The 25,946-nt window shown below is 43.0% G+C and overlaps 1 protein-coding gene across 1 annotated transcript in view; it reads right to left on the reverse strand.

Annotated features, from left to right (window-relative positions):
• Positions 1 to 25,946, reverse strand: part of kcnq1.2 (potassium voltage-gated channel, KQT-like subfamily, member 1.2) — a 413,878-nt gene that overhangs the window by 332,135 nt on the left and 55,797 nt on the right. The window contains exons 4-10 of the mRNA XM_061969396.2: positions 19,028 to 19,154; positions 18,860 to 18,938; positions 18,646 to 18,742; positions 13,784 to 13,924; positions 7,448 to 7,558; positions 7,272 to 7,367; positions 4,461 to 4,598 (exon numbers count right to left, since the gene is read on the reverse strand). Coding sequence (XP_061825380.2) covers positions 4,461 to 4,598; positions 7,272 to 7,367; positions 7,448 to 7,558; positions 13,784 to 13,924; positions 18,646 to 18,742; positions 18,860 to 18,938; positions 19,028 to 19,154 — 789 coding nt within the window. The remainder of the gene's footprint in view (positions 1 to 4,460; positions 4,599 to 7,271; positions 7,368 to 7,447; positions 7,559 to 13,783; positions 13,925 to 18,645; positions 18,743 to 18,859; positions 18,939 to 19,027; positions 19,155 to 25,946) is intronic.

The following is a 25,946-nucleotide window of genomic DNA, read 5'->3' on the forward strand; positions in this document are numbered from 1 at the left end:
TGGTTCCTGTAGGGAGGATGTGTTCTACTCTAAGTCTCCTATTATGTAGCTGCCTTGGTGACTATGTGGACTTTTTATTCTGCTTGAACAGAAGCAATGATCAATCCAAACACATCACTTGAGAATTTCTACAAAAAGATAAACCACAAAACCATTAATTGATTAATTCACCACATCCCACTAAAAAGATAACATATTCATATTACGTAGTGTGTTTTTATCGGTTTTGTATTTTATATACATACATACATGTATACATACATACTGTACATCAATATATACATATACATACACACATATACATAATGTGTATATACATACATATATATCATGTGTATATATATATATATATATATATATATGTGTGTATATATATATATATAACAGCATATATATATACAGTATATATATATATTTATTTATTTATAACAGCATGTCCAAAACAAGGTTTTATAAAAAATAATTGTACAATATATATAACATAACATAATAATAATATATAATTATTAGAAATGCTTCAAAAAATCAATTCACATCCAAATCGGAATTTTTTAAAATTTTGATTGGAAATCAATGTTTTGGTTTAAAAAAAATCGACAATATATTTTTTTTTTAAAGGAAGAAATTTTTTCAAATATGTTTTAGGCCATCTTCATGGTTACCCACAGTCCCTGTACATCATACCTCAGCTACCAAAAGGAGGTTTTGTTACCCGTTTTGAGAAGGTTTTATGATCACTAGTACACCAAATAATACATTGCGATAATTGGTTTGAATTCAGATTCATGTTGAATTGTTTATAAATCGAATTGTCAGCCCAAAACTAGGAATTGGATGGAATCGTGAGTTGTCCAAAGAGTTCCACTTCTAATAATAATAATAATAATACCTGGGATTTATATAGCGCTTTTCTAAATACCCAAAGTCGCTTTACATGTGTGTGTGGGGGGGACGATAAAAACAACTTTATTAGAAAAAATAAATAAATAAAGCTTCTATTAAATAATAATTAATTTACATTAAATAAACATTTCTGCCCACAAAACAAAATACTACAAAAACAGTTTTTTTTTAATTATTCAAAAGTTATTGGATTTATTTAATAAAAAAAACAAAAATCATAGCCACAGCCCACAGGCATCCCCATCATGTCAAATATTGCAGTTTCACCACATTGTGGATTTCTTGCAGATATATGAATATTTATTCTACTATTTGATCTTAAATCAAGCATTCAACTCACTAAATCAACTAGAAATATCAACACCAGAGTAGTGTTGACCACTAGAGCTGATTGGCTCAGCCTCAAGCAGCCAATGTCTGGACGGCTCTCAGAATGTTGAACAAATGTATGTATTTCTTTATTTTGAAAATATTGCATTTATAAATACTGACTTATTCACCGTGGTCATGTTCGAAACCAATCAACAAAAATAAACGGGGCACAATTATATAATAGATAAACTGTGTTGTTTTTTTTCATTTTAAATAAATGTGCAGATATTTCTAAACTCTTTCTCACATTGTCAATTTGGTGTACTTTCAAGTATGAACAGAGGCTTATTGATTTATTTATTTGTTTAAGTAAGGAAAAATGAAAGGGGGGGCACCTTAAATAAAATGGCCAATTTCAAGTAAATAAAAAATATATGTATACATATTTTTGTGTGTAAAAGCCTACAAAATTGTACTGAGATCAGACTCCAAAGCTACTCTGTGAGTTTCCACTGACCCGACCGAGTGGAGCTGAAAATTCAAAAGCCTTCAATGTATGCAGAACCTCAATTATTGGAAGCTAGAAAACACTTTGGGTGAGTCGTTAAGAGCAGAGTTGGATGGCAAATGAAGGGATGAAGGACATGTCAAGGAGATAAAGATGCAAATGAGAATGAAAATGGGGCAAGGAAAGTGTAAAAGTGGACAAAAAGTCACATGTGGCGACAGAAAGCAGCGCGTCCACCTATATTGCGAACGTGCGGCTGCAACGCTACACAAAGATTTGTTGTTGTTCTTTGGCTACACAAAGCTTTACTCCCATGAGAAAGGCAGCGATGACATCATCTCAACTGACTGAGTCTTTGTGCGCGCCAGACAAAGACATCGAGTCATCCTGCTGCAGTCACAAGGGGAGGAGGGGTCCCGTGTGTGTGTGTGTGTGTGTGTGTGTGTGTGTGTGTGTGTTGGTGGGAACTTCACTCGCTCTCTTATGTTGCACGGCCGAGGTGCAACACAGCTAATATTGTGGTGAACGGCACGAGCAGACAAAATCTATTCTTTAAAAAGTGTTTTAAACAAAATGTATCACCACGTAATGTTTGGTGTATCGAACGCACCCTCATGGCTGAGGAATCATCATCATTTTGGTGTTGACCTCAGTGTGTGTGATGAGATTATCTTGAAGATGCAACCTTTCATCACGTTTGAATAACAGAATATTGAGACTGATTTGGTGGATTTAAAGATTCCTTCTCGATAAAAGCCAACATGTTGCTATGACATTGTAAATTGATATTTGGTGAGTAGTTTTTTGTACTGTATATGACATGATGATGTATATTTGAAGTGTCCATAAGCTGTGTGCTTGTAGGGATGACCTTTTTGCAGGCCGGACTCTGATATTAACAAAAGAAACAATCATGTCATACAAAATGATGTCTGTCTGTACATAAATAAATAAATAAATAAATAAACAATGTGTGCTAAACATGCTAGTCCAGCCAGGAAGTGACAATATGGCCTCCTATAACAACACTGACACACTTCCTGCACACAACATCAACACAAGGAGACAGAGATACGTCCCATCAGCTGTTTTTTGTTAGAATAATTATGTGTAAGTTATCACACAACTCTTATGCTTAAAGGCCGTTGCTATAGTTATTATCAATTGTGCTGAAGTTGTACTTTTCTATCTGTGCAAAGCGAGTCTTCTCGCATCAGTGTTTGTTTCCAGAATCGGCCTGCTGACTGCCAAGGGCGAACATCGAGTGTCGTGACGCAGACAGAGCAGAGACAGGGCGATATCACGAGTGTCGGCACATTTGCATTTCATGAATAGTCATATATTGTGTTTAACTGGGGCTGCTGAGATTACCCCCCTTCCTTCAGCGGCAGCCTCAGTGATGTAACCAGGGACCTCCCAAATAAATAGAGGAGGAGCACGTGGGCAGGATTTTAGAACGTAGTTTGGATCTGTAACTAGAGCACAGCCCAACAATTTTTGACAAGAACAAGAAAGTTTGATCATATTACGCCTATACTGGCTCACCTGCACTGGCTTCCTGTGCACTTAAGAAGTGACTTTAAGGTTTTACTACTTACGTATAAAATACTACACGGTCTAGCTCCGTCCTATCTTGTCGATTGCATTGTACCATATGTCCCGGCAAGAAATCTGCGTTCAAAGAACTCCGGCTTATTAGTGATTCCCAGAGCCCAAAAAAAGTCTGCGGGCTATAGAGCGTTTTCTATTGGGGCTCCAGTACTATGGAATGCCCTCCCGGTAACAATTAGAGATGCTACCTCAGTAGAAGCATTTAAGTCCCATCTTAAAACTCATTTGTATACTCTAGCCTTTAAATAGCCCCCCTGTTAGACCAGTTGATCTGCCGTTTCTTTTCTTTTCTCCTCTGCTCCCCTTTTCCTTGAGGGGGGGGGGGGCACAGGTCCGGTGGCCATGGATGAAGTGCTGGCTGTCCAGAGTCGGGACCCGGGGTGGACCGCTCGCCTGTGCATCGGCTGGGAACATCTCTACGCTGCTGACCCGTCTCCGCTCGGGATGGTGTCCTGCTGGCCCCACTATGGACTGGACTCTTACTATTATGTTGGATCCACTATGGACTGGACTCTCACAATATTATGTCAGACCCACTCGACATCCATTGCTTTCGGTCTCCCCTAGAGGGGGCGGGGGTTACCCACATATGCGGTCCTCTCCAAGGTTTCTCATAGTCATTCACATCGACGTCCCACTGGGGTGAGTTTTTCCTTGCCCGTATGTGGGCTTTGTACCGAGGATGTCGTTGTGGCTTGTGCAGCCCTTTGAGACACTTGTGATTTAGGGCTATATAAATAAAGATTGATTGATTGATTGATTGAACGTCTCTCCTCATTGAGCAAAATGTAACTGTCTCTGCATGATTCCTTGCTTCTTGTCTGTTTAATAGATGTCATCAGTGTTTGAACCTGACAACATGAGAAAAGGAGTTTTTTTTCTTCATGACGTCTTAAAGTGAGCATTTGAGTGGCTCTTCTCTCAAAAGTGTAACAAACAAGTGAAGGAAATTGTTTTTTTTTTTCTCAAATTTGGTGCTGAAGAACAAGTTTTAGGGATTGATATTACTGCCAAACATCAATAAATAGTCTGTTTTTATATTGTAGTAGACTTTTAAAAGATGTTTTTCCCACAATATTCCAAAACAAGTGAGTCTGTGCAAAGCGTGTAAAGATTGAAGGATTACCGAGATGTTGAGCTTCCTGATGGTTGCACTGGAGATGTCCGCTTCCGCGGCAGCGATGGCCTCGGGGGTTAGCACGTACATTTTCCACGTCGCCAAACAGCCGTTGGGTTTCTCTGCCGCGTAGCACCGCCACAGTGTCTGGAAAAACACACAGCGTTTTAAAAAAAAACTATGCAGGGAACTCTTGGACCTAAAATGTGAAGGCAGAGAACATCCTGGGGACAGAATTGTAATACAACTGGGACAGCTAACCAAAGTGATCCTGCAGAGGAATGAAGTAGAAGATGTTGAGGATGGTTACTTATTGGTGGAGGTGCTCGCTCAAATGCCTTTTGCAAGTGTTGTTCTGTGTTTATACTTTCTCAAGAGTAAAAGAGAACTGAAGGTTGACAGCGGTACCCATCAAAGGTGTGTAGTTGTTTTCAGATCATTACTATCACCAAAGGTTACTTGCATGACAATCAGTTGTGATAAAATGGCATTTCAAACACTTCCTGTAGAGTATTCACTTCCTACACTTCCCTTTGGTCTCGATAATATGCATTGGACATGCTTTGATTTAAATTGTGCATACATTTTTGCTCCACAGTCACTTTTATAACCAGTTTTTGAGTCAGTCTGAAATACGCTCGATTCTGGAGGCATTACGAGATTGCAAATGAAAACACCCTCTCCAAAAGTATCATAGTTTCCATCCATCCATCCATCCATCTTCTTCCGCTTATCCGAGGTCGGGTCGCGGGGGCAGCAGCCTAAGCAGGGAAGCCCAGACTTCCCTCTCCCCAGCCACTTCGTCCAGCTCCTCCCGGGAGATCCCGAGGCGTTCCCAGGCCAGCCGGGAGACATAGTCTTCCCAACGTGTCCTGGGTCTTCCTCGTGGCCTCCTACCGGTCGGACATGCCCTAAACACCTCCCTAGGGAGGCGCTCGGGTGGCATCCTGACCAGATGCCCGAACCACCTCATCTGGCTCCTCTCCATGTGGAGGAGCAGCGGCTTTACTTTGAGCTCCCCCCGGATGACAGAGCTTCTCACCCTATCTCTAAGGGAGAGACCTGCCACCCGGCGGAGGAAACTCATTTCGGCCGCTTGTACCCGTGATCTTGTCCTTTCGGTCATAACCCAAAGCTCATGACCATAGGTGAGGATGGGAACGTAGATCAACCGGTAAATTGAGAGCTTTGCCTTCCGGCTCAGCTCCTTCTTCACCACAACGGATCGATACAGCGTCCGCATTACTGAAGACGCCGCACCGATCCGCCTGTCGATCTCACGATCCACTCTTCCCTCACTCGTGAACAAGACTCCGAGGTACTTGAACTCCTCCACTTGGGGCAAGATCTCCTCCCCAACCCAGAGATGGCACTCCACCCTTTTCCGGGCGAGAACCATGGACTCGGACTTGGAGGTGCTGATTCTCATCCCAGTCGCGTCACACTCAGCTGCAAACCGATCCAGTGAGAGCTGAAGATCCTGGCCAGATGAAGCCATCAGGACCAAATCATCTGCAAAAAGCAGAGACCTAATCCTGCAGCCACCAAACCGGATCCCCTCAACGCCTTGACTGCGCCTAGAAATTCTGTCCATAAAAGTTATGAACAGAATGGGTGACAAAGGGCAGCCTTGGCGGAGTCCAACCCTCACTGGAAACGTGTCTGACTTACTGCCGGCAATGCGGACCAAGCTCTGGCACTGATCATACAGGGAGCGGACTGCCACAATCAGACAGTCCGATACCCCATACTCTCTGAGCACTCCCCACAGGACTTCCCGAGGGACACGGTCGAATGCCTTCTCCAAGTCCACAAAGCACATGTAGACTGGTTGGGCAAACTCCCATGCAACCTCAAGGACCCTGCCGAGAGTATAGAGCTGGTCCACAGTTCCACGACCAGGACGAAAACCACACTGTTCCTCCTGAATCCAAAAGTATCATAGTTTATCTTTTGAAAATGTATACTGTTTAAATTTAAATCTTGGAGTCGCCACCGCCATTTTTTTTCCCAGACACGCTCAAAAATAAACTTCATAAACATAATATAGATTCACCGGCTACAACATTAGGTAAACCTCGCAACAACGTTGCATCATAGCCAGACTGCAAAACCCCGCAAACAGAAGCATCCAAAACTGAGTATAATCTCATGCCAAAGTGCACATCCAACATTGTAACAACATTTATAAGTCAGAACCGACGAAATTCCTCATAGGTCTACTTTAAGAGTTTGATGACAGATAGAGGAAAAGTGACACTTTGACATTTGCTGTGGTCTGGAACAACATGGCACACAAACAACTATGAAAAATGCAGCCAATGTTAGATATAGATATTGTCATGAGTCATGATGACATAAGTAAAGGACATTAAATGAGCTCAAATAAACGAGACATAATGATGCAATATGTACATACAGCTAGCCTAAATGGCATGTTAGCAGTGATTAGCTTGCAGTCATGCACCGACCGAATATGCCTGATTAGCACTCCAACAAGTCAATAACATCAACAAAACTCACCTTTGTGCATTCATGCACAGCATAAAACGTTTGGTGGACAAAATGAGACAAAGGAGTGGCATAAAACACGTCTTTCTGTGGCAGCGTTGGAGAAAGTTGTGCGTGTCACCAAACTACGGTGAGTTCAAGGGCTGCTGAAATGAGGACAAAACGGTGCTCGCCAAATAGTCTCCTCAGTGAAGCATGTTGAATATAAAGAGTGGCATTTCTAACAATTAGGAAGATTCGTGTCATGTTTGTCCTCGTACAGAAATCATAATAAAACACAAATATATGCTGAATGCTAAAATGGCTCACCTGGATGAGACAAGCCGCAGCAGGGATTTGTCTATTGAAGTGTTTCTGTCTCTGCTTCTGTTGCACCTTCAGGGCAAAGCCTGAACCCAGGATACCCTAAACACACCCGCTCAGCTTGTATCAACAACACTTAGTCAAAACACAATGAAATCAAACAGGAGTCCAGAGAAACTTACAGCCGGCAGAGCAAAGAAGGAGATGGCGAAGACGCTGAAGCAGGAGGCGATGGCCTTGCCGACCCACGTCTGAGGGATCTTGTCTCCGTAGCCGATGGTGGTCACCGTCACCTGCATGGAGAAGACAGAAGAACAGCATCTAAACATAATCATGTTGTCATTTCAATTTGATACAGAGGGATTTTTAACCATTAGGAAGGTTTGTGTCATCTTTGTTCTCCTACAGAAAACATATTCAAACAAAAAATATATTTTTCTGTTTTCATACAATTTTGAAAAAGCTCCAGGCGCTAAAGAGCCGCATGTGGCCCGAGAGGCGCAGGGTTTAAGTTCTGCTTCTTCAGACTCCTTTTCGTTGTTTTAAGACATACTTGCCAACCTTGAGACCTCCGATTTCGGGAGGTGGGGGGTGGGGGGCGGGGGGCGTGGTCAGGGGTGGGGCGGGGGCGTGGTTGGGGGCGTGGTTAAGATATATATATATATATATATATATATATATATATATATATATATATATAAATAAATTAAATAAATACTTGAATTTCAGTGTTCATTTATTTACACATATACACACACATAACACTCCTCTACTCATTGTTGAGTTAAGGGTTGAATTGTCCATCCTTGTTCTATTCTCTGTCACTATTTCAGAACACACACATTATACAAATATACATTATAAAATCAATAAGAAAACGGGAGCTCTAATTTGGGAGTCTGAATTAGGATCAGAAGTTCCTATATAAACATTGCGCACTCGCGTAGCCTTTTTGTATTGATTACTGCAGCTGTGCACTGGATTCATTCACAAATACAAACTACAACTCACAAACACTTTAGAGTTAGGCTCCACCATCAGAATGTGTACTTAAACTTATAAAGATCACATGGATATTATTCAGTGAGTTGATTCACCAAAACTAACCTGTTATACAGGAGGAAAAAGCACACAGTACGTTTCAATTGTTCACAGACTGGTCGCGCTCATCAGAATGACAAGACACTTCCGGTCTGCAGGTGATAGCATTCAATTGGGAAGAAACGCCCTACTGCCACCTACTGACCAATGTGAATACTGATACATGTGTAATGACAGCTCCAAAAACAAATTCAAACCACAAAATAAAATAAATAAATCAACACAAAACTGTGACACATTATGGGTGGGTCACATGTGCATGTACAACAGGCTGTCAACACGTCACTCAGGTCCGCATGGAGCTGGAGGGGGCGTGGCCTCCAGCTCCGGCTGAATTTCGGGAGATTTTCGGGAGAAAATTTGTCCCGGGAGGTTTTCGGGAGAGGCGCTGAATTTCGGGAGTCTCCCGGAAAATCCGGGCGGGTTGGCAAGTATGGTTTTAAGAAAGTGTAAAAATGTGCTGTACCACATTGTAACTTTATGCACGTTGAAAATCAATTCAAACCAGCTATGCTTTTGTGGTCAAGGTCGCAAGGAACTTGAGAGCCAATTCCTAAAATCACCAATCCATTCAATGTTATTAAAAATGTTATTAAAAACTCTGCAACTTTTGCTGCAACTTGTTGAAAGACAGCAAACGCCTGCAAAATCCCAACTGACTTCCACAATAAAAGCTGTGTGTTCTGTTTCCTCTTCCTACTCACCTGTGTTCCCAGCTACTGAATGACGTGCATACAGCGATTGAAGCTGTACACGGACTACTCTAAGGGTTTAGAATGTGGTCTGGATTGTGGAGGTGAACGTCTTTCAGAAGAGGGTTGAATCATCAAGAGTGTGAGGAAGAAAAAGTGGGGGTGAGAGTGAAAGAAAGAAGGGGAATGTGATCTAATCCTCCAGCTGTGTCCCACACCTGCACACCCCGGCCAGGAGACTCGTGCCAAGACTCGGCGCGCTCACATTCCTTGGAGCACTCACACTAGACTCATTCTACTGGAACAGAACAACTCTCCAGTTTACAGTCTCAGCACAACAACACAAGTGCAAATCCCCGCTCTTTTGTCACGCTTGTTGTGAGCAGGAGGACACAAACGAGAGCTTGTTGTGGGGAGCAGAGGGCACCGCGACCACCTCCAGAAAGGCACAATTCAAGTTTTAATTAAGAGAAGCCACACTTTATATGTTACAGTCCGAGGAGGCAAAGAGCCCGGAGGTGAAAAGGTTTATTACCTTCCCCATTGAGACCGCCATCGCTTCCTCATTACAGCCGCTTTGCATTCAAATGTTTTATTAACTGCTTGGAAACTCGGGAAAGGCATCACCACACGCTCTTTGGAGTAGGAGAGCGTACTTCCCACATGCACCACATGTAAGGAAGCCCAAGTGGCAAAGTGCACTACCAATACTTTACACGTGCAAAAACACATTTTTCCTTATACTGTATTCGGGTTGTACCGGTACTAGTAAAGTACTAATTAGGGATGTCCAATCATATCGGACTGCCGATGTTATCGGCCGATAAATGCTTTAAAATGTAATATCGGAAATTATCGGTATGGGTTTCAAAAAGTAAAATGTATGGCTTTTTAAAAGGCCGCTGTGTACACGGACGTAGGGAGAAGTACAGAGCGCCAATAAACCTTAAAGGCACTGCCTTTGCGTGCCGGCCCAGTCACATAATATCTACGACTTTTCACACACACACAAGTGAATGCAAGGCATACTTGGTCAACAGCCATACAGGTCACACTGAGGGTGGCCGTATAAACAAGTTTAACACTGTTACAAATATGCGCCACACTGTGAACCCACACCAAACAAGAATGACAAACACATTTCGGGAGAACATCCGCACCGTAACACAACATAAACACAACAGAACAAATGCCCAGAAACCCTTGCAGCACTAACTCTTCCGAGACGCTACAATATACACCCCCCCCCACCCCGCCCACCTCAACCTCCTCATGTCCCAAATTCCAAGCTGCTGTTTTGAGGCATGTTAAAACAATTAATGCACTTTGTGACTTCAATAATAAATATAGCAGTGCCATGTTGGCACTTTTTTTTCCATAACTTGAGTTGATTTATTTTGTAAAACCTTGTTACATTGTTTAATGCATCCAGCGGGGCATCACAACAAAATTAGGCATAATAATGTGTTCATTCCACCACTGTATATATGGGTATAAGCGGTAGAAATGGATGAATATATATGGGTATCGCTTGATATCTGAATCGGTAATTAAGAGTTGGACAATATCGGAATCGCGTGGACATCGGGGGCGGTACCTCTGGATTGGCAGACCGGGGTGGTGGTTCCTCTCTTTAAGAAGGGGAACCGGAGGGTGTGTTCTAACTATCGTGGGATCACACTCCTCAGCCTTCCCGGTAAGGTCTATTCAGGTGTACTGGAGAGGAGGCTACGCCGGATAGTCCAACCTCGGATTCAAGAGGAACAGTGTGGTTTTGGTCCTGGTCGTGGAACTGTGGACCAGCTCTATACTCTCGGCAGGGTCCTTGAGGGTGCATGGGAGTTTGCCCAACCAGTCTACATGTGCTTTGTGGACTTGGAGAAGGCATTCGACCGTGTCCCTCGGGAAGTCCTGTGGGGAGTGCTCAGAGAGTATGGGGTATCGGACTGTCTGATTGTGGCGGTCCGCTCCCTGTATGATCAGTGTCAGAGCTTGGTCCGCATTGCCGGCAGTAAGTCGGACACGTTTCCAGTGAGGGTTGGACTCCGCCAAGGTTGCCCTTTGTCACCCATTCTGTTCTGAACTTTTATGGACAGAATTTCTAGGCGCAGTCAAGGCGTTGAGGGGATCTGGTTTGGTGGCTGCAGGATTAGGTCTCTGCTATTTGCAGATGATGTGGTCCTGATGGCTTCCTCCGGCCAAGATCTTCAGCTCTCACTGGATCGGTTCGCAGCCGAGTGTGAAGCGACTGGGATGAGAATCAGCACCTCCAAGTCCGAGTCCATGGTTCTCTCCTGGAAAAGGGTGGAGTGCCATCTCCGGGTTGGGGAGGAGACCCTGCCCCAAGTGGAGGAGTTCAAGTACCTCGGAGTCTTGTTCACGAGTGGGGGAAGAGTGGATGGTGAGATCGACAGGCGGATCGGTGCGGCGTCTTCAGTAATGCGGACGCTGTATCGATCCGTTGTGGTGAAGAAGGAGCTGAGCCGGAAGGCAAAGCTCTCGATTTACCGGTCGATCTACGTTCCCATCCTCACCTATGGTCATGAGCTTTGGGTCATGACCGAAAGGACAAGATCACGGGTACAAGCGGCCCAAATGAGTTTCCTCCGCCGAGTGGCGGGGCTCTCCCTTAGAGATAGGGTGAGAAGCTCTGTCATTCGGGGGGAGCTCAAAGTAAAGCCGCTGCTCCTCCACATGGAGAGGAGCCAGATGAGGTGATTCGGGCATCTGGTCAGGATGCCACCCGAACGCCTCTCTAGGGAGGTGTTTAGGGCACGTCCGACCGGTAGGAGGCCACGGGGAAGACCCAGGACACGCTGGGAAGACTATGTCTCCCGGCTGGCCTGGGAACGCCTCGGGATCCCCCGAGAGGAGCTGGACGAAGTGGCTGGGGAGAGGGAAGTCTGGGCTTCCCTGCTTAGGCTGCTGCCCCCGCGACCCGACCTCGGATAAGCGGAAGAAGATGGATGGATGGATGAAATATCGGAATATCGGCAAAAAAGCCATTTTCGGACATCTCTAGTACCAATGAATCAAAAACAGTACTATACTCTGTTTGAAAAGTACCAAATCTCTATTTATTTATATATGTATATATATATATATATATATATATATATATATATATATATATATATATATATATATATATATATATATATATATATTTTTTTTTTTTTTTTTTTTTTTTTTTGTAATGACGCGCGTCTTCATGTCGTGACATTGCTGGTTTTACGAGCAGAGGAGCATGTTGGGCAGCGCACACACACAGAGTACTTACAAGCAGACACAGTGTGTAGACAGAAAAGGGAGAATGGACGCATTTTGGTGTAAAAAGTAAAGATAAAGGTGAAGGTATAACACTGAAACACCCTCAGGAAGAGCTGCTTTAACACATGGCTAGCTAGCTAGCGTCTAACATCCATCCACAGTGTTTTAGCCACTTCTAAATCACTGATCCTGGCCTCCTTGCAAGTAGCATTATCACTGGAGGACGAGGAATAGCTAAACATGCTTCACTACACAGCGTAGGAGGATACAATAGCTCACCACCGTCACAATGTAAACAAATGCCATGAGTGGATCTACACCTGACATCCACTGTAATGATACCAAGTACAAGAGCGTATCTAGTCGATACTACTATGATTACATTGTAGCGGTTGCTTTAAGGACATAATTCACCACACCTGTTTACTTGACTTTGTGGTCATTATTCACAGTCATTGTTGTATTGTGCACATAACAATGTTTAGCGTTCATATATGCAGTTAAGAGGGAGTCATTCGGTGCGGCCCCTTTAAGTGACCGGCAGGAGATTCACCCAAAGGTGGGGGTTTCTTGTGACCGCTTGATGTTAGGAGTCTTTATTCTTGTCTTATATGGAATCAACGGGGCGCACGTTTTTGTGTGTCAAAAGATACTTCATGTTGTCTTGCTTTTGCGTTACAAGCGCAACAACATCATCATTTTTTATCGTCACAAAATATTTTTCTTTAAAAACAAAAATGTATATTATGTTTATAAAGTCAGTAAATATGTCCCTGGACACATGAGGACTTTGAATATGACCAATGTATGATCCTGTAACTACTTGGTATCACATCCATACTTAAATGTGTGGTATCATCCAAAACTAATATCAAGTATCAAAGAAGAGAAGAATAAGTGATTATTACATTTGAACAGAAGTGTAGATAGAACATGTTAAAACAGAAAATAAGCAGATATTAACAGTAAATGAACGAGTAGATTAATAATGTTTTTTTACAGTTTGTCCTTTATAATGTGTACAAAATAATAGGCGTATAAATGACACAATATGTTACTGCATACGACTAATTAGGAGTCTTTGTTTGTTTACTTACTACTAAAAGACAAGTTGTCTAGTATGTTCAACATTTTATTTAAGGACTAAATGACAATAATAAACATATGTTTCATGTACACTAACATTTTTTTGTTAAAATAAAGCCAATAATGTCTTTTTGTGTGGTCCTCTTTATTTAGAAAAGTATCGAAAAGTATCGGAATACATTTTGGTACCGGTACCAATATATTAGTATTGGGACAAGCCTATAGTGTATACATACTGTACATATGTGATACTGTATACATAGTGTACATATGTGATACTGTATACATAGTGTACATATGTGATACTGTATACATAGTGTATGTGCATTGTGCGATGCATGGAGAGTTTTATGGGACATGTTGACCTACCACGCCCCACCACAGGGCATCAGCATAGCTGGAGAAGCCCGTCTTGCCCTCCTCGTCAACAGCGTCCTTCTCGGCCAAGTAGACAAAGTAGGATGAGAAGATGAGGCCCAAGAAGCCGATGTACAAAGTTGTGATCAGCTCCTACAATAATGACAACAATAAGACTACATTTATTGGCATGACGTAAAAATCACTTAAGTAAAAAGTATTTACTATCAGTATTTGTCCTGAGACAAAGGAGGAAAAAGACATAGACAAGCATTCATACATACAAACCGGAGCTTTTCTTCTAGTCATTCACACATGGAGGAAAAAGGGGTCCTGGTTGTTAGCAAGTTAGAAAAATGAGGAGTAGTTATGACGCCAGTTTTAGGATATTTTCATTCATTAATGGAGCAGAGTCAAACAAGTCAATGTTTTATATTCAAAGTTTAAGACAAACAACTCAACTTTATACTCAGGGTTCTCTAAAAACAAAAGTCTTTTATTTTGTCTTTGAAAAACATTCCCAAAGTCATAAAAAAGGGCTATTAGGGTCAGTGCGGGAATTCAAATACGATTCATATTGTAGTGTTATTTTTATTTTTTATTTTCAAATGTGAAGTATTTTTTTCATTACCAAAAACGGGTTTTGAGAAAGGAAGGGTCATCCTTTATTCAGATCAACACATCAATCAAAACAATTGTTTTTAACCATTAATTTCGGCTTTCATTTTGTTTTGAAACATTTTTTCCACAACAAGAGTCAGTTGTCAATGTGGAAATGACAATAAAAATAAATAAATAAAATAAAATAAAAAAACAACAAAAAATAAAATTCATATATATATATATTTTTTTTAATATTTATTATTATATATATATATATATATATATATATATATATATATATATGTCTTAATAAGGTTATCCAAAAAATAGTGCTCGATACCGTAGTAGAGCGCAATATATGTATGTGTGGGAAAAAAAATCACAAGACTATTTCATCTCTACAGGCCTGTTTCATGAGGGGGGGTACCCTCAATCATCAGGAGATGATGAGAAAAATCTCCTGATGATTGAGGGTACCCCCCCTCATGAAATAGGCCTGTAGAGATGAAATAGTCTTGTGATTTTTTTTCCCACACATACATACATATATATATATATATATATATATTATTCATTATATATTTTTTTTTAAATTAATTTTATATATATATATATATATATATATATATATATATATATATATATAATCTTAGAAAAACAACGGCTTTTGAAAAAGGAAAAAGAAAAGGTGGTCTAATATTTGGGAGAAATTCCATTAATCAATCAATCAATCAAAATGTGTCTCAGAGGGCTTCACCATACTTGCCAACCTTGAGACCTCCGATTTCGGGAGGTGGGGGGTGGGGGCGGGGGCGTGGTCAGGGGCGTGGTTAAGATATATATATATATAAGAAATACTTGACTTTCAGTGAATTCTAGCTATATATATATATATATATATATATATATATATATATATATATATATATATATATATATATATATATATATATATATATATATAAATAAGCTGAGATAGGCTCCAGCGCCCCCCGCGACCCCAAAGGGAATAAGCGGTAGAAAATGGATGGATGGATGGAGTTGATTCACCAAAACTAACCTGTTATACAGGAGGAAAAAGCACACAGGACGTCTCAATTGTTCACAGACTGGTCGCGCTCATCAGAATGACAAGACACTTCCGGTCTGCAGGTGATAGCATTCAATTGGGAAGAAACGCCCTACTGCCCCCTACTGACCAATGTGAATACTGATAAATGTGTAATGACAGCTCCAAAAACGAATTCAAACCACAAAATAAAATAAATAAATCAACACAAAAATGTGACACATTATGGGTGGGTCACATATGCATGTACAGTAGATGGCAGTATTGTCCTGTTTAAAAGTGTCACAACATTGCTGTTTACGGCAGACAAACTGCTTTACGGTAGACACTGTTGTTGTGTGTTGTCAACACGTCACTCAGGTCCGCCTGAATTTCGGGAGTTTTTCGGGAGAAAATTTGTCCCGGGAGGTTTTTGGGAGAGGCGCTGAATTTCGGGAGTCTCCCGGAAAATCCGGGAGGGTTGGCAAGTATGGGCTTCACAGACATTGGTCATGATATGACCTGTGTCTCAGGTCATGTCTTGTCGTGCTTTTGTTGTTGTCGTTCTCCAAGGTTTTGTGTTTAGTTCTGTTCCTCGCGCTCAATGCTTCCCTTTGTTTACGTTTCTTGCTGCTAACACGCGTACTCTTGCTTATTGATTAGTGTTCCCCACCTGCTGCCGCCACTAATCACGTCCCTTTTTGTCTCACCCTGCCAGTCTTTGCAGGATCCTTATGCCAAAGTTGGCGTTTAGTTTTGTTCCGTTACCTACGCTGTCCACGTCGTGTTAAGAGCTTTGTTTGCTACGTTTCACAACTCCATGTGTTTTTGTCTCGCTTAAATCAGCTTTTTCTACCTCCACGCTGCTTCCTGCCTTCCCTTCCGCATCTTGGGAACACGACTCTCGCTACGATGACAACATCCTCTGATCTAAACCCATAAATTACTTTTTTTGGCCGACATTCTCTCTAACTTCCTTGTAGTCTCAAAGCATCATTCGTATTTATCATAAAACCCAAGTTTTTTTTTCAACCGTCTGTGCTGGGAAAGTAAACCTTCCGCTAAGCAGAGCACATCATTTCATAAAAGGAACATCTGACGGCAATGATAGAGCTTACACTCTTGCACTTTACATGCCGTCTTCTGCTGCATCAAAGAGAAATAAACGTCAGGTTGGATTACGGCGGTGAAAAAAGCAAAGTGCAACAAAAATAGCAAAGATCAGGCGAGCTTGACAATCTGCTTCATCCTTATAAAGTCTGGTCTGCTGTGGCGTGTTAGTGCACGTCTACACTCAACTAGTCCCCACGTAGTGAAGGTTAAACCCTAAATCTATTCACTCCACAAGATGGCGCTAGCTTCTTTTGAAGTATCCTGAGTGGTCAGCATGCAGCGGCTTTTTCTACTTTAAGATGCTGCTACTGGACAGTGTTGTTGCACTTTACTCACCGCTAATACAACACTGGTTCTGTTGGTGCTGTGTTGTTCAATATAGCGTATTTCCCCGACTATATATAAGCCGCACCCAATACATTCTAGGGGAAAAAACATGTTTCCATATATTAGCCACAGATATATTTGTGGCAAAATGAGTTATTTACACAAAGATTCTGTAAACGTTTATTCACATACCTTAATTGTTTCCAAATGATGCCTGTAACACGGCAGTACAACGGCTGATCAAACAAAACACAAGCCATCGTCATCAACCTACCAGTCAGCTAAACATACTCAATAACGTCTTGGTGAATTTACTGAGGAATTTGTGGACCCGAAACAACCACAATGCAAAAAGAATGCCGCCGTAAGTTGATAACACTCGTAAACGTGCTGGCATATTAGCTAATGCCAACGTCGCTAGCGTCATTACATTACGATAGCACGTACAAATATGGATGAGAACATTCCTACAGACATCACACCATGGACGGTTAAGTAAGTATAAACAGTTTTAGTTGTATTGCTTGGAGTTATTAATGAAGGATCCATGCACTCTACTTCCGGTTGAAAGCACTAAATGGAGGACACTGCAGCACCTGAAGTGAGCGTATTTGTCCAAAAGATGGCACCATCGCACAAACAATAAAACACCTTCTCAGTGCATGTACTTGTTGTTTTTTTCTATTTATATTATGGCCTGGCAGTCTGCAAAGAAAAGTCCCTAAATTAGACGCATTGTAGTATAGGCCGCAGGGTTCAAAGTGTAGGGAAAAAAGTAGTGGCTAATAGTACCAAATTTACGGTACTTGTTAATATTTGACCATGTGGTGAAAAGGGAATTATGGTTACTTTCTCAGGCACTCCAAACCGTCATTAAAGCTAAAATATGAACGTATTAAGTATCATCCTGAGAGCCCAAAATAGTCTTGTTATCCATCCATTCATCCATCTTCTTCCGCTTATCCGAGGTCGGGTCGCGGGGGCAGCAGCTTAAGCAGGGAAGCCCAGACTTCCCTCTCCCCAGCCACTTCGTCCAGCTCCTCCCGGGGGATCCCGAGGCGTTCCCAGGCCAGCCGGGAGAGATAGTCTTCCCAGCGTGTCCTGGGTCTTCCCCGTGGCCTCCTACCGGTCGGACGTGCCCGAAACACCTTCCTAGGGAGGCGTTCGGGTGGCATCCTGACCAGATGCTCGAACCACCTCATCTGGCTCCTCTCCATGTGGAGGAGCAGCGGCTTTACTTTGAGCTCCCCCCGAATGACAGAGCTTCTCACCCTATCTCTAAGGGAGAGCCCCGCCACTCGGCGGAGGAAACTCATTTCGGCCGCTTGTACCCGTGATCTTGTCCTTTCGGTCATGACCCAAAGCTCATGACCATAGGTGAGGATGGGAACGTAGATTGACCGGTAAATCGAGAGCTTTGCCTTCCGGCTCAGCTCCTTCTTCACTACAACGGATCGATACAGTGTCCGCATTACTGAAGACGCCGCACCGATCCGCCTGTCGATCTCACGATCCACTCTTCCCCCACTCGTGAACAAGACTCCGAGGTACTTGAACTCCTCCACTTGGGGCAAGATCTCCTCCCCAACCCGGAGATGGCATGACTCGAAGATGGTCTTGTTATGCAAAACCCAAATGTCCAGTGTGAAGGACGCTGGTTCTGAGGAGGTTTGGTATTTCAGAAAAAGCTGCATCTGTCTATAATTCTCTTCCAGTTAACGCAGCATAGCTAAGTTACTCCCCGACTAGAACTTTGTGTTGTCTGAACCCAGTTTCTACTCACCTGTCGATGGATGAAGACTACAGATCCCAGCAGCCGCCATGTTCCCCCCTGCCGGTCCACGTGGAGCATGCGCAGGATTTGCAGGAAGCGAATGCCTCTGCAACACACACGCACACACACACACACGCAAACAGACACACACACACACACACACACACATCAGCATCATCAAGGCCTTTCATCAGCTAGGAGTGTGTGTGCGATGAAGCGCTACCTGATAGCAGAGGTGGCAAAGACTTGGCCATTGGAGCCCACAGCCAGCACGATGATGGAGGCGATGACCACAATCAAGTCTGCGATACGTCAAGAAGGGAAGTGGTTACAAGTTATTGTCATCATCCACATTGTACCCGTGTGGAAGGGAAGAAGCAGCCAGGTGCACCTATGATTGAGATGGGCTTCCTGATGAAGCGCAGCCGTCCTTTGATGCCGGCGTATTTGCTGCGGCAGCCTGCGGACCACAGCCTCACCACGTACTCCGTTCCAAAGAACAGCACCAGCACTATTTCCTGTTGACGCACATTAGCGGGGGGACATTGTAAGAAAAGGGGAGGAACACACAAAAACAACCGCAGGAAGATAAGGTTTGAAAGTGGCATCCATCATTGAGCAGGTGGAGACAGCTTGTGATGTGAAGTGTGGACCTCCACCCACCAACAAGACATCAGACATCAGACAGCTGTGTGAGGGTGGATGTGAAGTGTGGACCTCCACCACCCAACAAGACATCAGACATCAGGTCTACCGACCTGTTTCTATTCTCAGTTCCATTTCCAAAGTAATGGAACAAATAGCTTATGAACAGGTCGATAGTTACCTTGCCACTAATAAACTCTTGTACAAATTCCAATCCGGCTTCAGAACTAACCACTCCACTGACACATGCCTTCTCTATGTGACTTCACAACTAACCACTCCACTGACACATGCCTTCTCTATGTGACTTCAGAACTAACCACTCCACTGACACATGCCTTCTCTATCTGACTTCAGAACTAATCACTCAACTGACACATGCCTTCTCTATGTGACTTCAGAACTAACCACTCCACTGACACATGCCTTCTCTATGTGACTTCAGAACTAACTAACCACTCCACTGACACATGCCTTCTCTATCTGACTTCAGAACTAACCACTCCACTGACACATGCCTTCTCTATCTGACTTTAGAACTAACCACTCCACTGACACATGCCTTCTCTATCTGACTTCAGAACTAACCACTCCACTGACACATGCCTTCTCTATGTGACTTCAGAACTAACCACTCCACTGACACATGCCTTCTCTATGTGACTTCAGAACTAACCACTCCACTGACACATGCCTTCTCTATCTGACTTCAGAACTAACCACTCCACTGACACATGCCTTCTCTATCTGACTTCAGAACTAACCACTCCACTGACACATGCCTTCTCTATGTGACTTCAGAACTAACCACTCCACTGACACATGCCTTCTCTATGTGACTTCAGAACTAACCACTCCACTGACACATGCCTTCTCTATGTGACTTCAGAACTAACCACTCCACTGACACATGCCTTCTCTATGTGACTTCAGAACTAACCACTCCACTGACACATGCCTTCTCTATGTGACTTCAGAACTAACCACTCCACTGACACATGCCTTCTCTATGTGACTTCAGAACTAACCACTCCACTGACACATGCCTTCTCTATCTGACTTCAGAACTAACCACTCCACTGACACATGCCTTCTCTTTGTGACTTCAGAACTAACCACTCCACTGACACATGCCTTCTCTATCTGACTTCAGAACTAACCGCTCCACTGACACATGCCTTCTCTATGTGACTTCAGAACTAACCACTCCACTGACACATGCCTTCTCTATCCGGCTTCAGAACTAACCACTCCACTGACACATGCCTTCTCTATCTGACTTCAGAACTAACCACTCCACTGACACATGCCTTCTCTATGTGACTTCAGAACTAACCACTCCACTGACACATGCCTTCTCTATGTGACTTCAGAACTAACCACTCCACTGACACATGCCTTCTCTATGTGACTTCAGAACTAACCACTCCACTGACACATGCCTTCTCTATGTGACTTCAGAACTAACCACTCCACTGACACATGCCTTCTCTATCTGACTTCACAACTAACCACTCCACTGACACATGCCTTCTCTATGTGACTTCAGAACTAACCACTCCACTGACACATGCCTTCTCTATCTGACTTCAGAACTAACCACTCCACTGACACATGCCTTCTCTATGTGACTTCAGAACTAACCACTCCACTGACACATGCCTTCTCTATGTGACTTCACAACTAACCACTCCACTGACACATGCCTTCTCTATGTGACTTCAGAACTAACCACTCCACTGACACATGCCTTCTCTATCTGACTTCAGAACTAACCACTCCACTGACACATGCCTTCTCTATCTGACTTCAGAACTAACCACTCCACTGACACATGCCTTCTCTATGTGACTTCAGAACTAACCACTCCACTGACACATGCCTTCTCTATGTGACTTCAGAACTAACCACTCCACTGACACATGCCTTCTCTATCTGACTTCAGAACTAACCACTCCACTGACACATGCCTTCTCTATCTGACTTCAGAACTAACCACTCCACTGACACATGCCTTCTCTATGTGACTTCAGAACTAACCACTCCACTGACACATGCCTTCTCTATGTGACTTCAGAACTAACCACTCCACTGACACATGCCTTCTCTATGTGACTTCAGAACTAACCACTCCACTGACACATGCCTTCTCTATGTGACTTCAGAACTAACCACTCCACTGACACATGCCTTCTCTATGTGACTTCAGAACTAACCACTCCACTGACACATGCCTTCTCTATGTGACTTCAGAACTAACCACTCCACTGACACATGCCTTCTCTTTGTGACTTCAGAACTAACCACTCCACTGACACATGCCTTCTCTATCTGACTTCAGAACTAACCGCTCCACTGACACATGCCTTCTCTATGTGACTTCAGAACTAACCACTCCACTGACACATGCCTTCTCTATGTGACTTCAGAACTAACCACTCCACTGACACATGCCTTCTCTATCCGGCTTCAGAACTAACCACTCCACTGACACATGCCTTCTCTATCTGACTTCAGAACTAACCACTCCACTGACACATGCCTTCTCTATGTGACTTCAGAACTAACCACTCCACTGACACATGCCTTCTCTATGTGACTTCAGAACTAACCACTCCACTGACACATGCCTTCTCTATCTGACTTCACAACTAACCACTCCACTGACACATGCCTTCTCTATGTGACTTCAGAACTAACCACTCCACTGACACATGCCTTCTCTATCTGACTTCACAACTAACCACTCCACTGACACATGCCTTCTCTATGTGACTTCAGAACTAACCACTCCACTGACACATGCCTTCTCTATCTGACTTCAGAACTAACCACTCCACTGACACATGCCTTCTCTATGTGACTTCAGAACTAACCACTCCACTGACACATGCCTTCTCTATGTGACTTCACAACTAACCACTCCACTGACACATGCCTTCTCTATGTGACTTCAGAACTAACCACTCCACTGACACATGCCTTCTCTATCTGACTTCAGAACTAACCACTCCACTGACACATGCCTTCTCTATGTGACTTCAGAACTAACCACTCCACTGACACATGCCTTCTCTATGTGACTTCAGAACTAACCACTCCACTGACACATGCCTTCTCTATCTGACTTCAGAACTAACCACTCCACTGACACATGCCTTCTCTATGTGACTTCAGAACTAACCACTCCACTGACACATGCCTTCTCTATCTGACTTCAGAACTAACCACTCCACTGACACATGCCTTCTCTATGTGACTTCAGAACTAACCACTCCACTGACACATGCCTTCTCTATGTGACTTCAGAACTAACCACTCCACTGACACATGCCTTCTCTATGTGACTTCACAACTAACCACTCCACTGACACATGCCTTCTCTATGTGACTTCACAACTAACCACTCCACTGACACATGCCTTCTCTGTGTGACTTCAGAACTAACCACTCCACTGACACATGCCTTCTCTATCTGACTTCAGAACTAACCACTCCACTGACACATGCCTTCTCTATGTGACTTCAGAACTAACCACTCCACTGACACATGCCTTCTCTATCTGACTTCAGAACTAACCACTCCACTGACACATGCCTTCTCTATCTGACTTCAGAACTAACCACTCCACTGACACATGCCTTCTCTATGTGACTTCAGAACTAACCACTCCACTGACACATGCCTTCTCTATGTGACTTCAGAACTAACCACTCCACTGACACATGCCTTCTCTATGTGACTTCAGAACTAACCACTCCACTGACACATGCCTTCTCTATGTGACTTCAGAACTAACCACTCCACTGACACATGCCTTCTCTATGTGACTTCAGAACTAACCACTCCACTGACACATGCCTTCTCTATGTGACTTCAGAACTAACCACTCCACTGACACATGCCTTCTCTATGTGACTTCAGAACTAACCACTCCACTGACACATGCCTTCTCTATGTGACTTCAGAACTAACCACTCCACTGACACATGCCTTCTCTATGTGACTTCAGAACTAACCACTCCACTGACACATGCCTTCTCTATGTGACTTCAGAACTAACCACTCCACTGACACATGCCTTCTCTATGTGACTTCAGAACTAACCACTCCACTGACACATGCCTTCTCTATGTGACTTCAGAACTAACCACTCCACTGACACATGCCTTCTCTATGTGACTTCAGAACTAACCACTCCACTGACACATGCCTTCTCTATCTGACTTCAGAACTAACCACTCCACTGACACATGCCTTCTCTATCTGACTTCAGAACTAACCACTCCACTGACACATGCCTTCTCTATCTGACTTCAGAACTAACCACTCCACTGACACATGCCTTCTCTATCTGACTTCAGAACTAACCACTCCACTGACACATGCCTTCTCTATCTGACTTCAGAACTAACCACTCCACTGACACATGCCTTCTCTATCTGACTTCAGAACTAACCACTCCACTGACACATGCCTTCTCTATCTGACTTCAGAACTAACCACTCCACTGACACATGCCTTCTCTATCTGACTTCAGAACTAACCACTCCACTGACACATGCCTTCTCTATCTGACTTCAGAACTAACCACTCCACTGACACATGCCTTCTCTATCTGACTTCAGAACTAACCACTCCACTGACACATGCCTTCTCTATGTGAGCGAGCACATCAAACATGAGGTGGAAGTGGGCATGGTCATGCTGGACCTTCAGAAGGCCTTTGACACCGTTGACCACGCTATACTGTTGGATAAGCTCAGAGCAATCTGTATCTGTATAATGCATATGTTCCTTCTTGACTGCACTTATATGTAGAGTATATGTAGTATATATTTATATTATTTATATATTATATATATTATATATATTATATTATTTATTATTATTCTTGTCTATTGTGAGCGAACTGTGGTGCTGAATTTCCCCCAGGGATCAATAAAGTACTTTCTATTCTATTCTATTGAAGACATTTCTTCTGCTTAGCATGCATGTATGGAAGGAAATATGTCAAGTGTTGGTGGTGACGAACCCCAAGATGCAGAGATGGCAGGCTTGATACAGGAAGACATTATTTTTAATGTTTAAAAAATGCAGGAAAAACACAAACTAGGAACCTGGAGACAGGAAACAGGATACCAGGAAAACAGGTGAACAGGAACCAGCAAACAGGAACCAAGAAAACTGGAGACATCAACCAGCAAACAGTCCACAGCATACATGAAACAGATTGCAATCCACAGCATACAGGTAACAGTTTACAATCCACAGCATACAGGTAACAGTTTACAATCCACAGCATACAGGTAACAGTTTACAATCCACAGCATACAGGTAACAGTTTACAATCCACAGCATACAGGTAACAGTTTACAATCCACAGCATAAAGGTAACAGTTTACAATCCACAGCATACAGGTAACAGTTTACAATCCACAGAATACAGGTAACAGTATACAATCCACAGCATACAGGTAACAGTTTACAATCCACAGCATACAGGTAACAGTATACAATCCACAGCATACAGGAAACAGTTTACAATCCACCGCATACAGGTAACAGTTTACAATCCACAGCATACAGGAAACAGTTTACAATCCACAGCATACAGGTAACAGTTTACAATCCACAGCATACAGGTAACAGTTTACAATCCACAGCATACAGGTAATAGTATACAATCCACAGCATACAGGTAACAGTTTACAATCCACAGCATACAGGTAACAGTTTACAATCCACAGCATACAGGAAACAGTTTACAATCCACAGCATACAGGTAACAGTATACAATCCACAGCATACAGGTAACACCTTACAATCCACAGCATACAGGAAACAGTTTACAATCCACAGCATACAGCTAGTAATACTCCAGCACTGACTGGGAGGGTAAGGCAGGTATAAATAGGAGTCTGATTGGCAATTGCCACCAGGTGTGCCAGACTGCCAATCAAGGACAGGTGAGGGAAAACAGCGCTCAGGGAGACAAGCAGGAAACTCAACCAAAATAAGAGCGCTGACAGGAAATAAAAGACAAACAGAGGGAAAACTAAAACATAACCAAACTGTCAGTGACACGCCTGTCAGAACACACACAAAAATGCTGGGTTATTTTTTCTACCCAAATGCAGGGTTGAGCCTGTTGGGTCATATTTTTGGGTTATTTATAAGAAGTTGGGTAGTTCTTTTTAACCCTAACCAGTGGTTGGCCAACCCAGCATTGGTTTGGTCCGATAGTTCCCCAGCATGTATAGACTGTAATGTCCTGTACACAATGAGTAAAAGACCCAGAGTTCATCATAACTGTAAAAACAGTTTCTTCTGCAGTCCTTCCAAGACACGGTCACTATAATCCTGCATTGTGTTCCATCCAAGTGGTAGTACAGTCTGTGTGCTGAGAAGTGAGCTAGAATGAAGTGGTCCAGATAGAGATGGTGTTTCTGGCCACCAAGCATGCATAATATTTAGGCAGCGTGCACGGGGGGCCGTGTGGGTGGCCATGGGGTACTTGCATGAAACTCTATCCTCTCAGCATTGCTGCAAAAACAATGACCTGTCAATCATGGCCATCACTATTTTGACTGGAGCGACTTTGCCTTTTATTATTGTAAGCGGGAAGAGAAAATACAGTTAAGTTAAGTCGAGTTGTGGATGC

This window comes from Nerophis lumbriciformis, linkage group LG10 (assembly GCF_033978685.3).
Source record: "Nerophis lumbriciformis linkage group LG10, RoL_Nlum_v2.1, whole genome shotgun sequence".
NCBI classification, from domain to species: Eukaryota; Metazoa; Chordata; class Actinopteri; order Syngnathiformes; family Syngnathidae; genus Nerophis; species Nerophis lumbriciformis.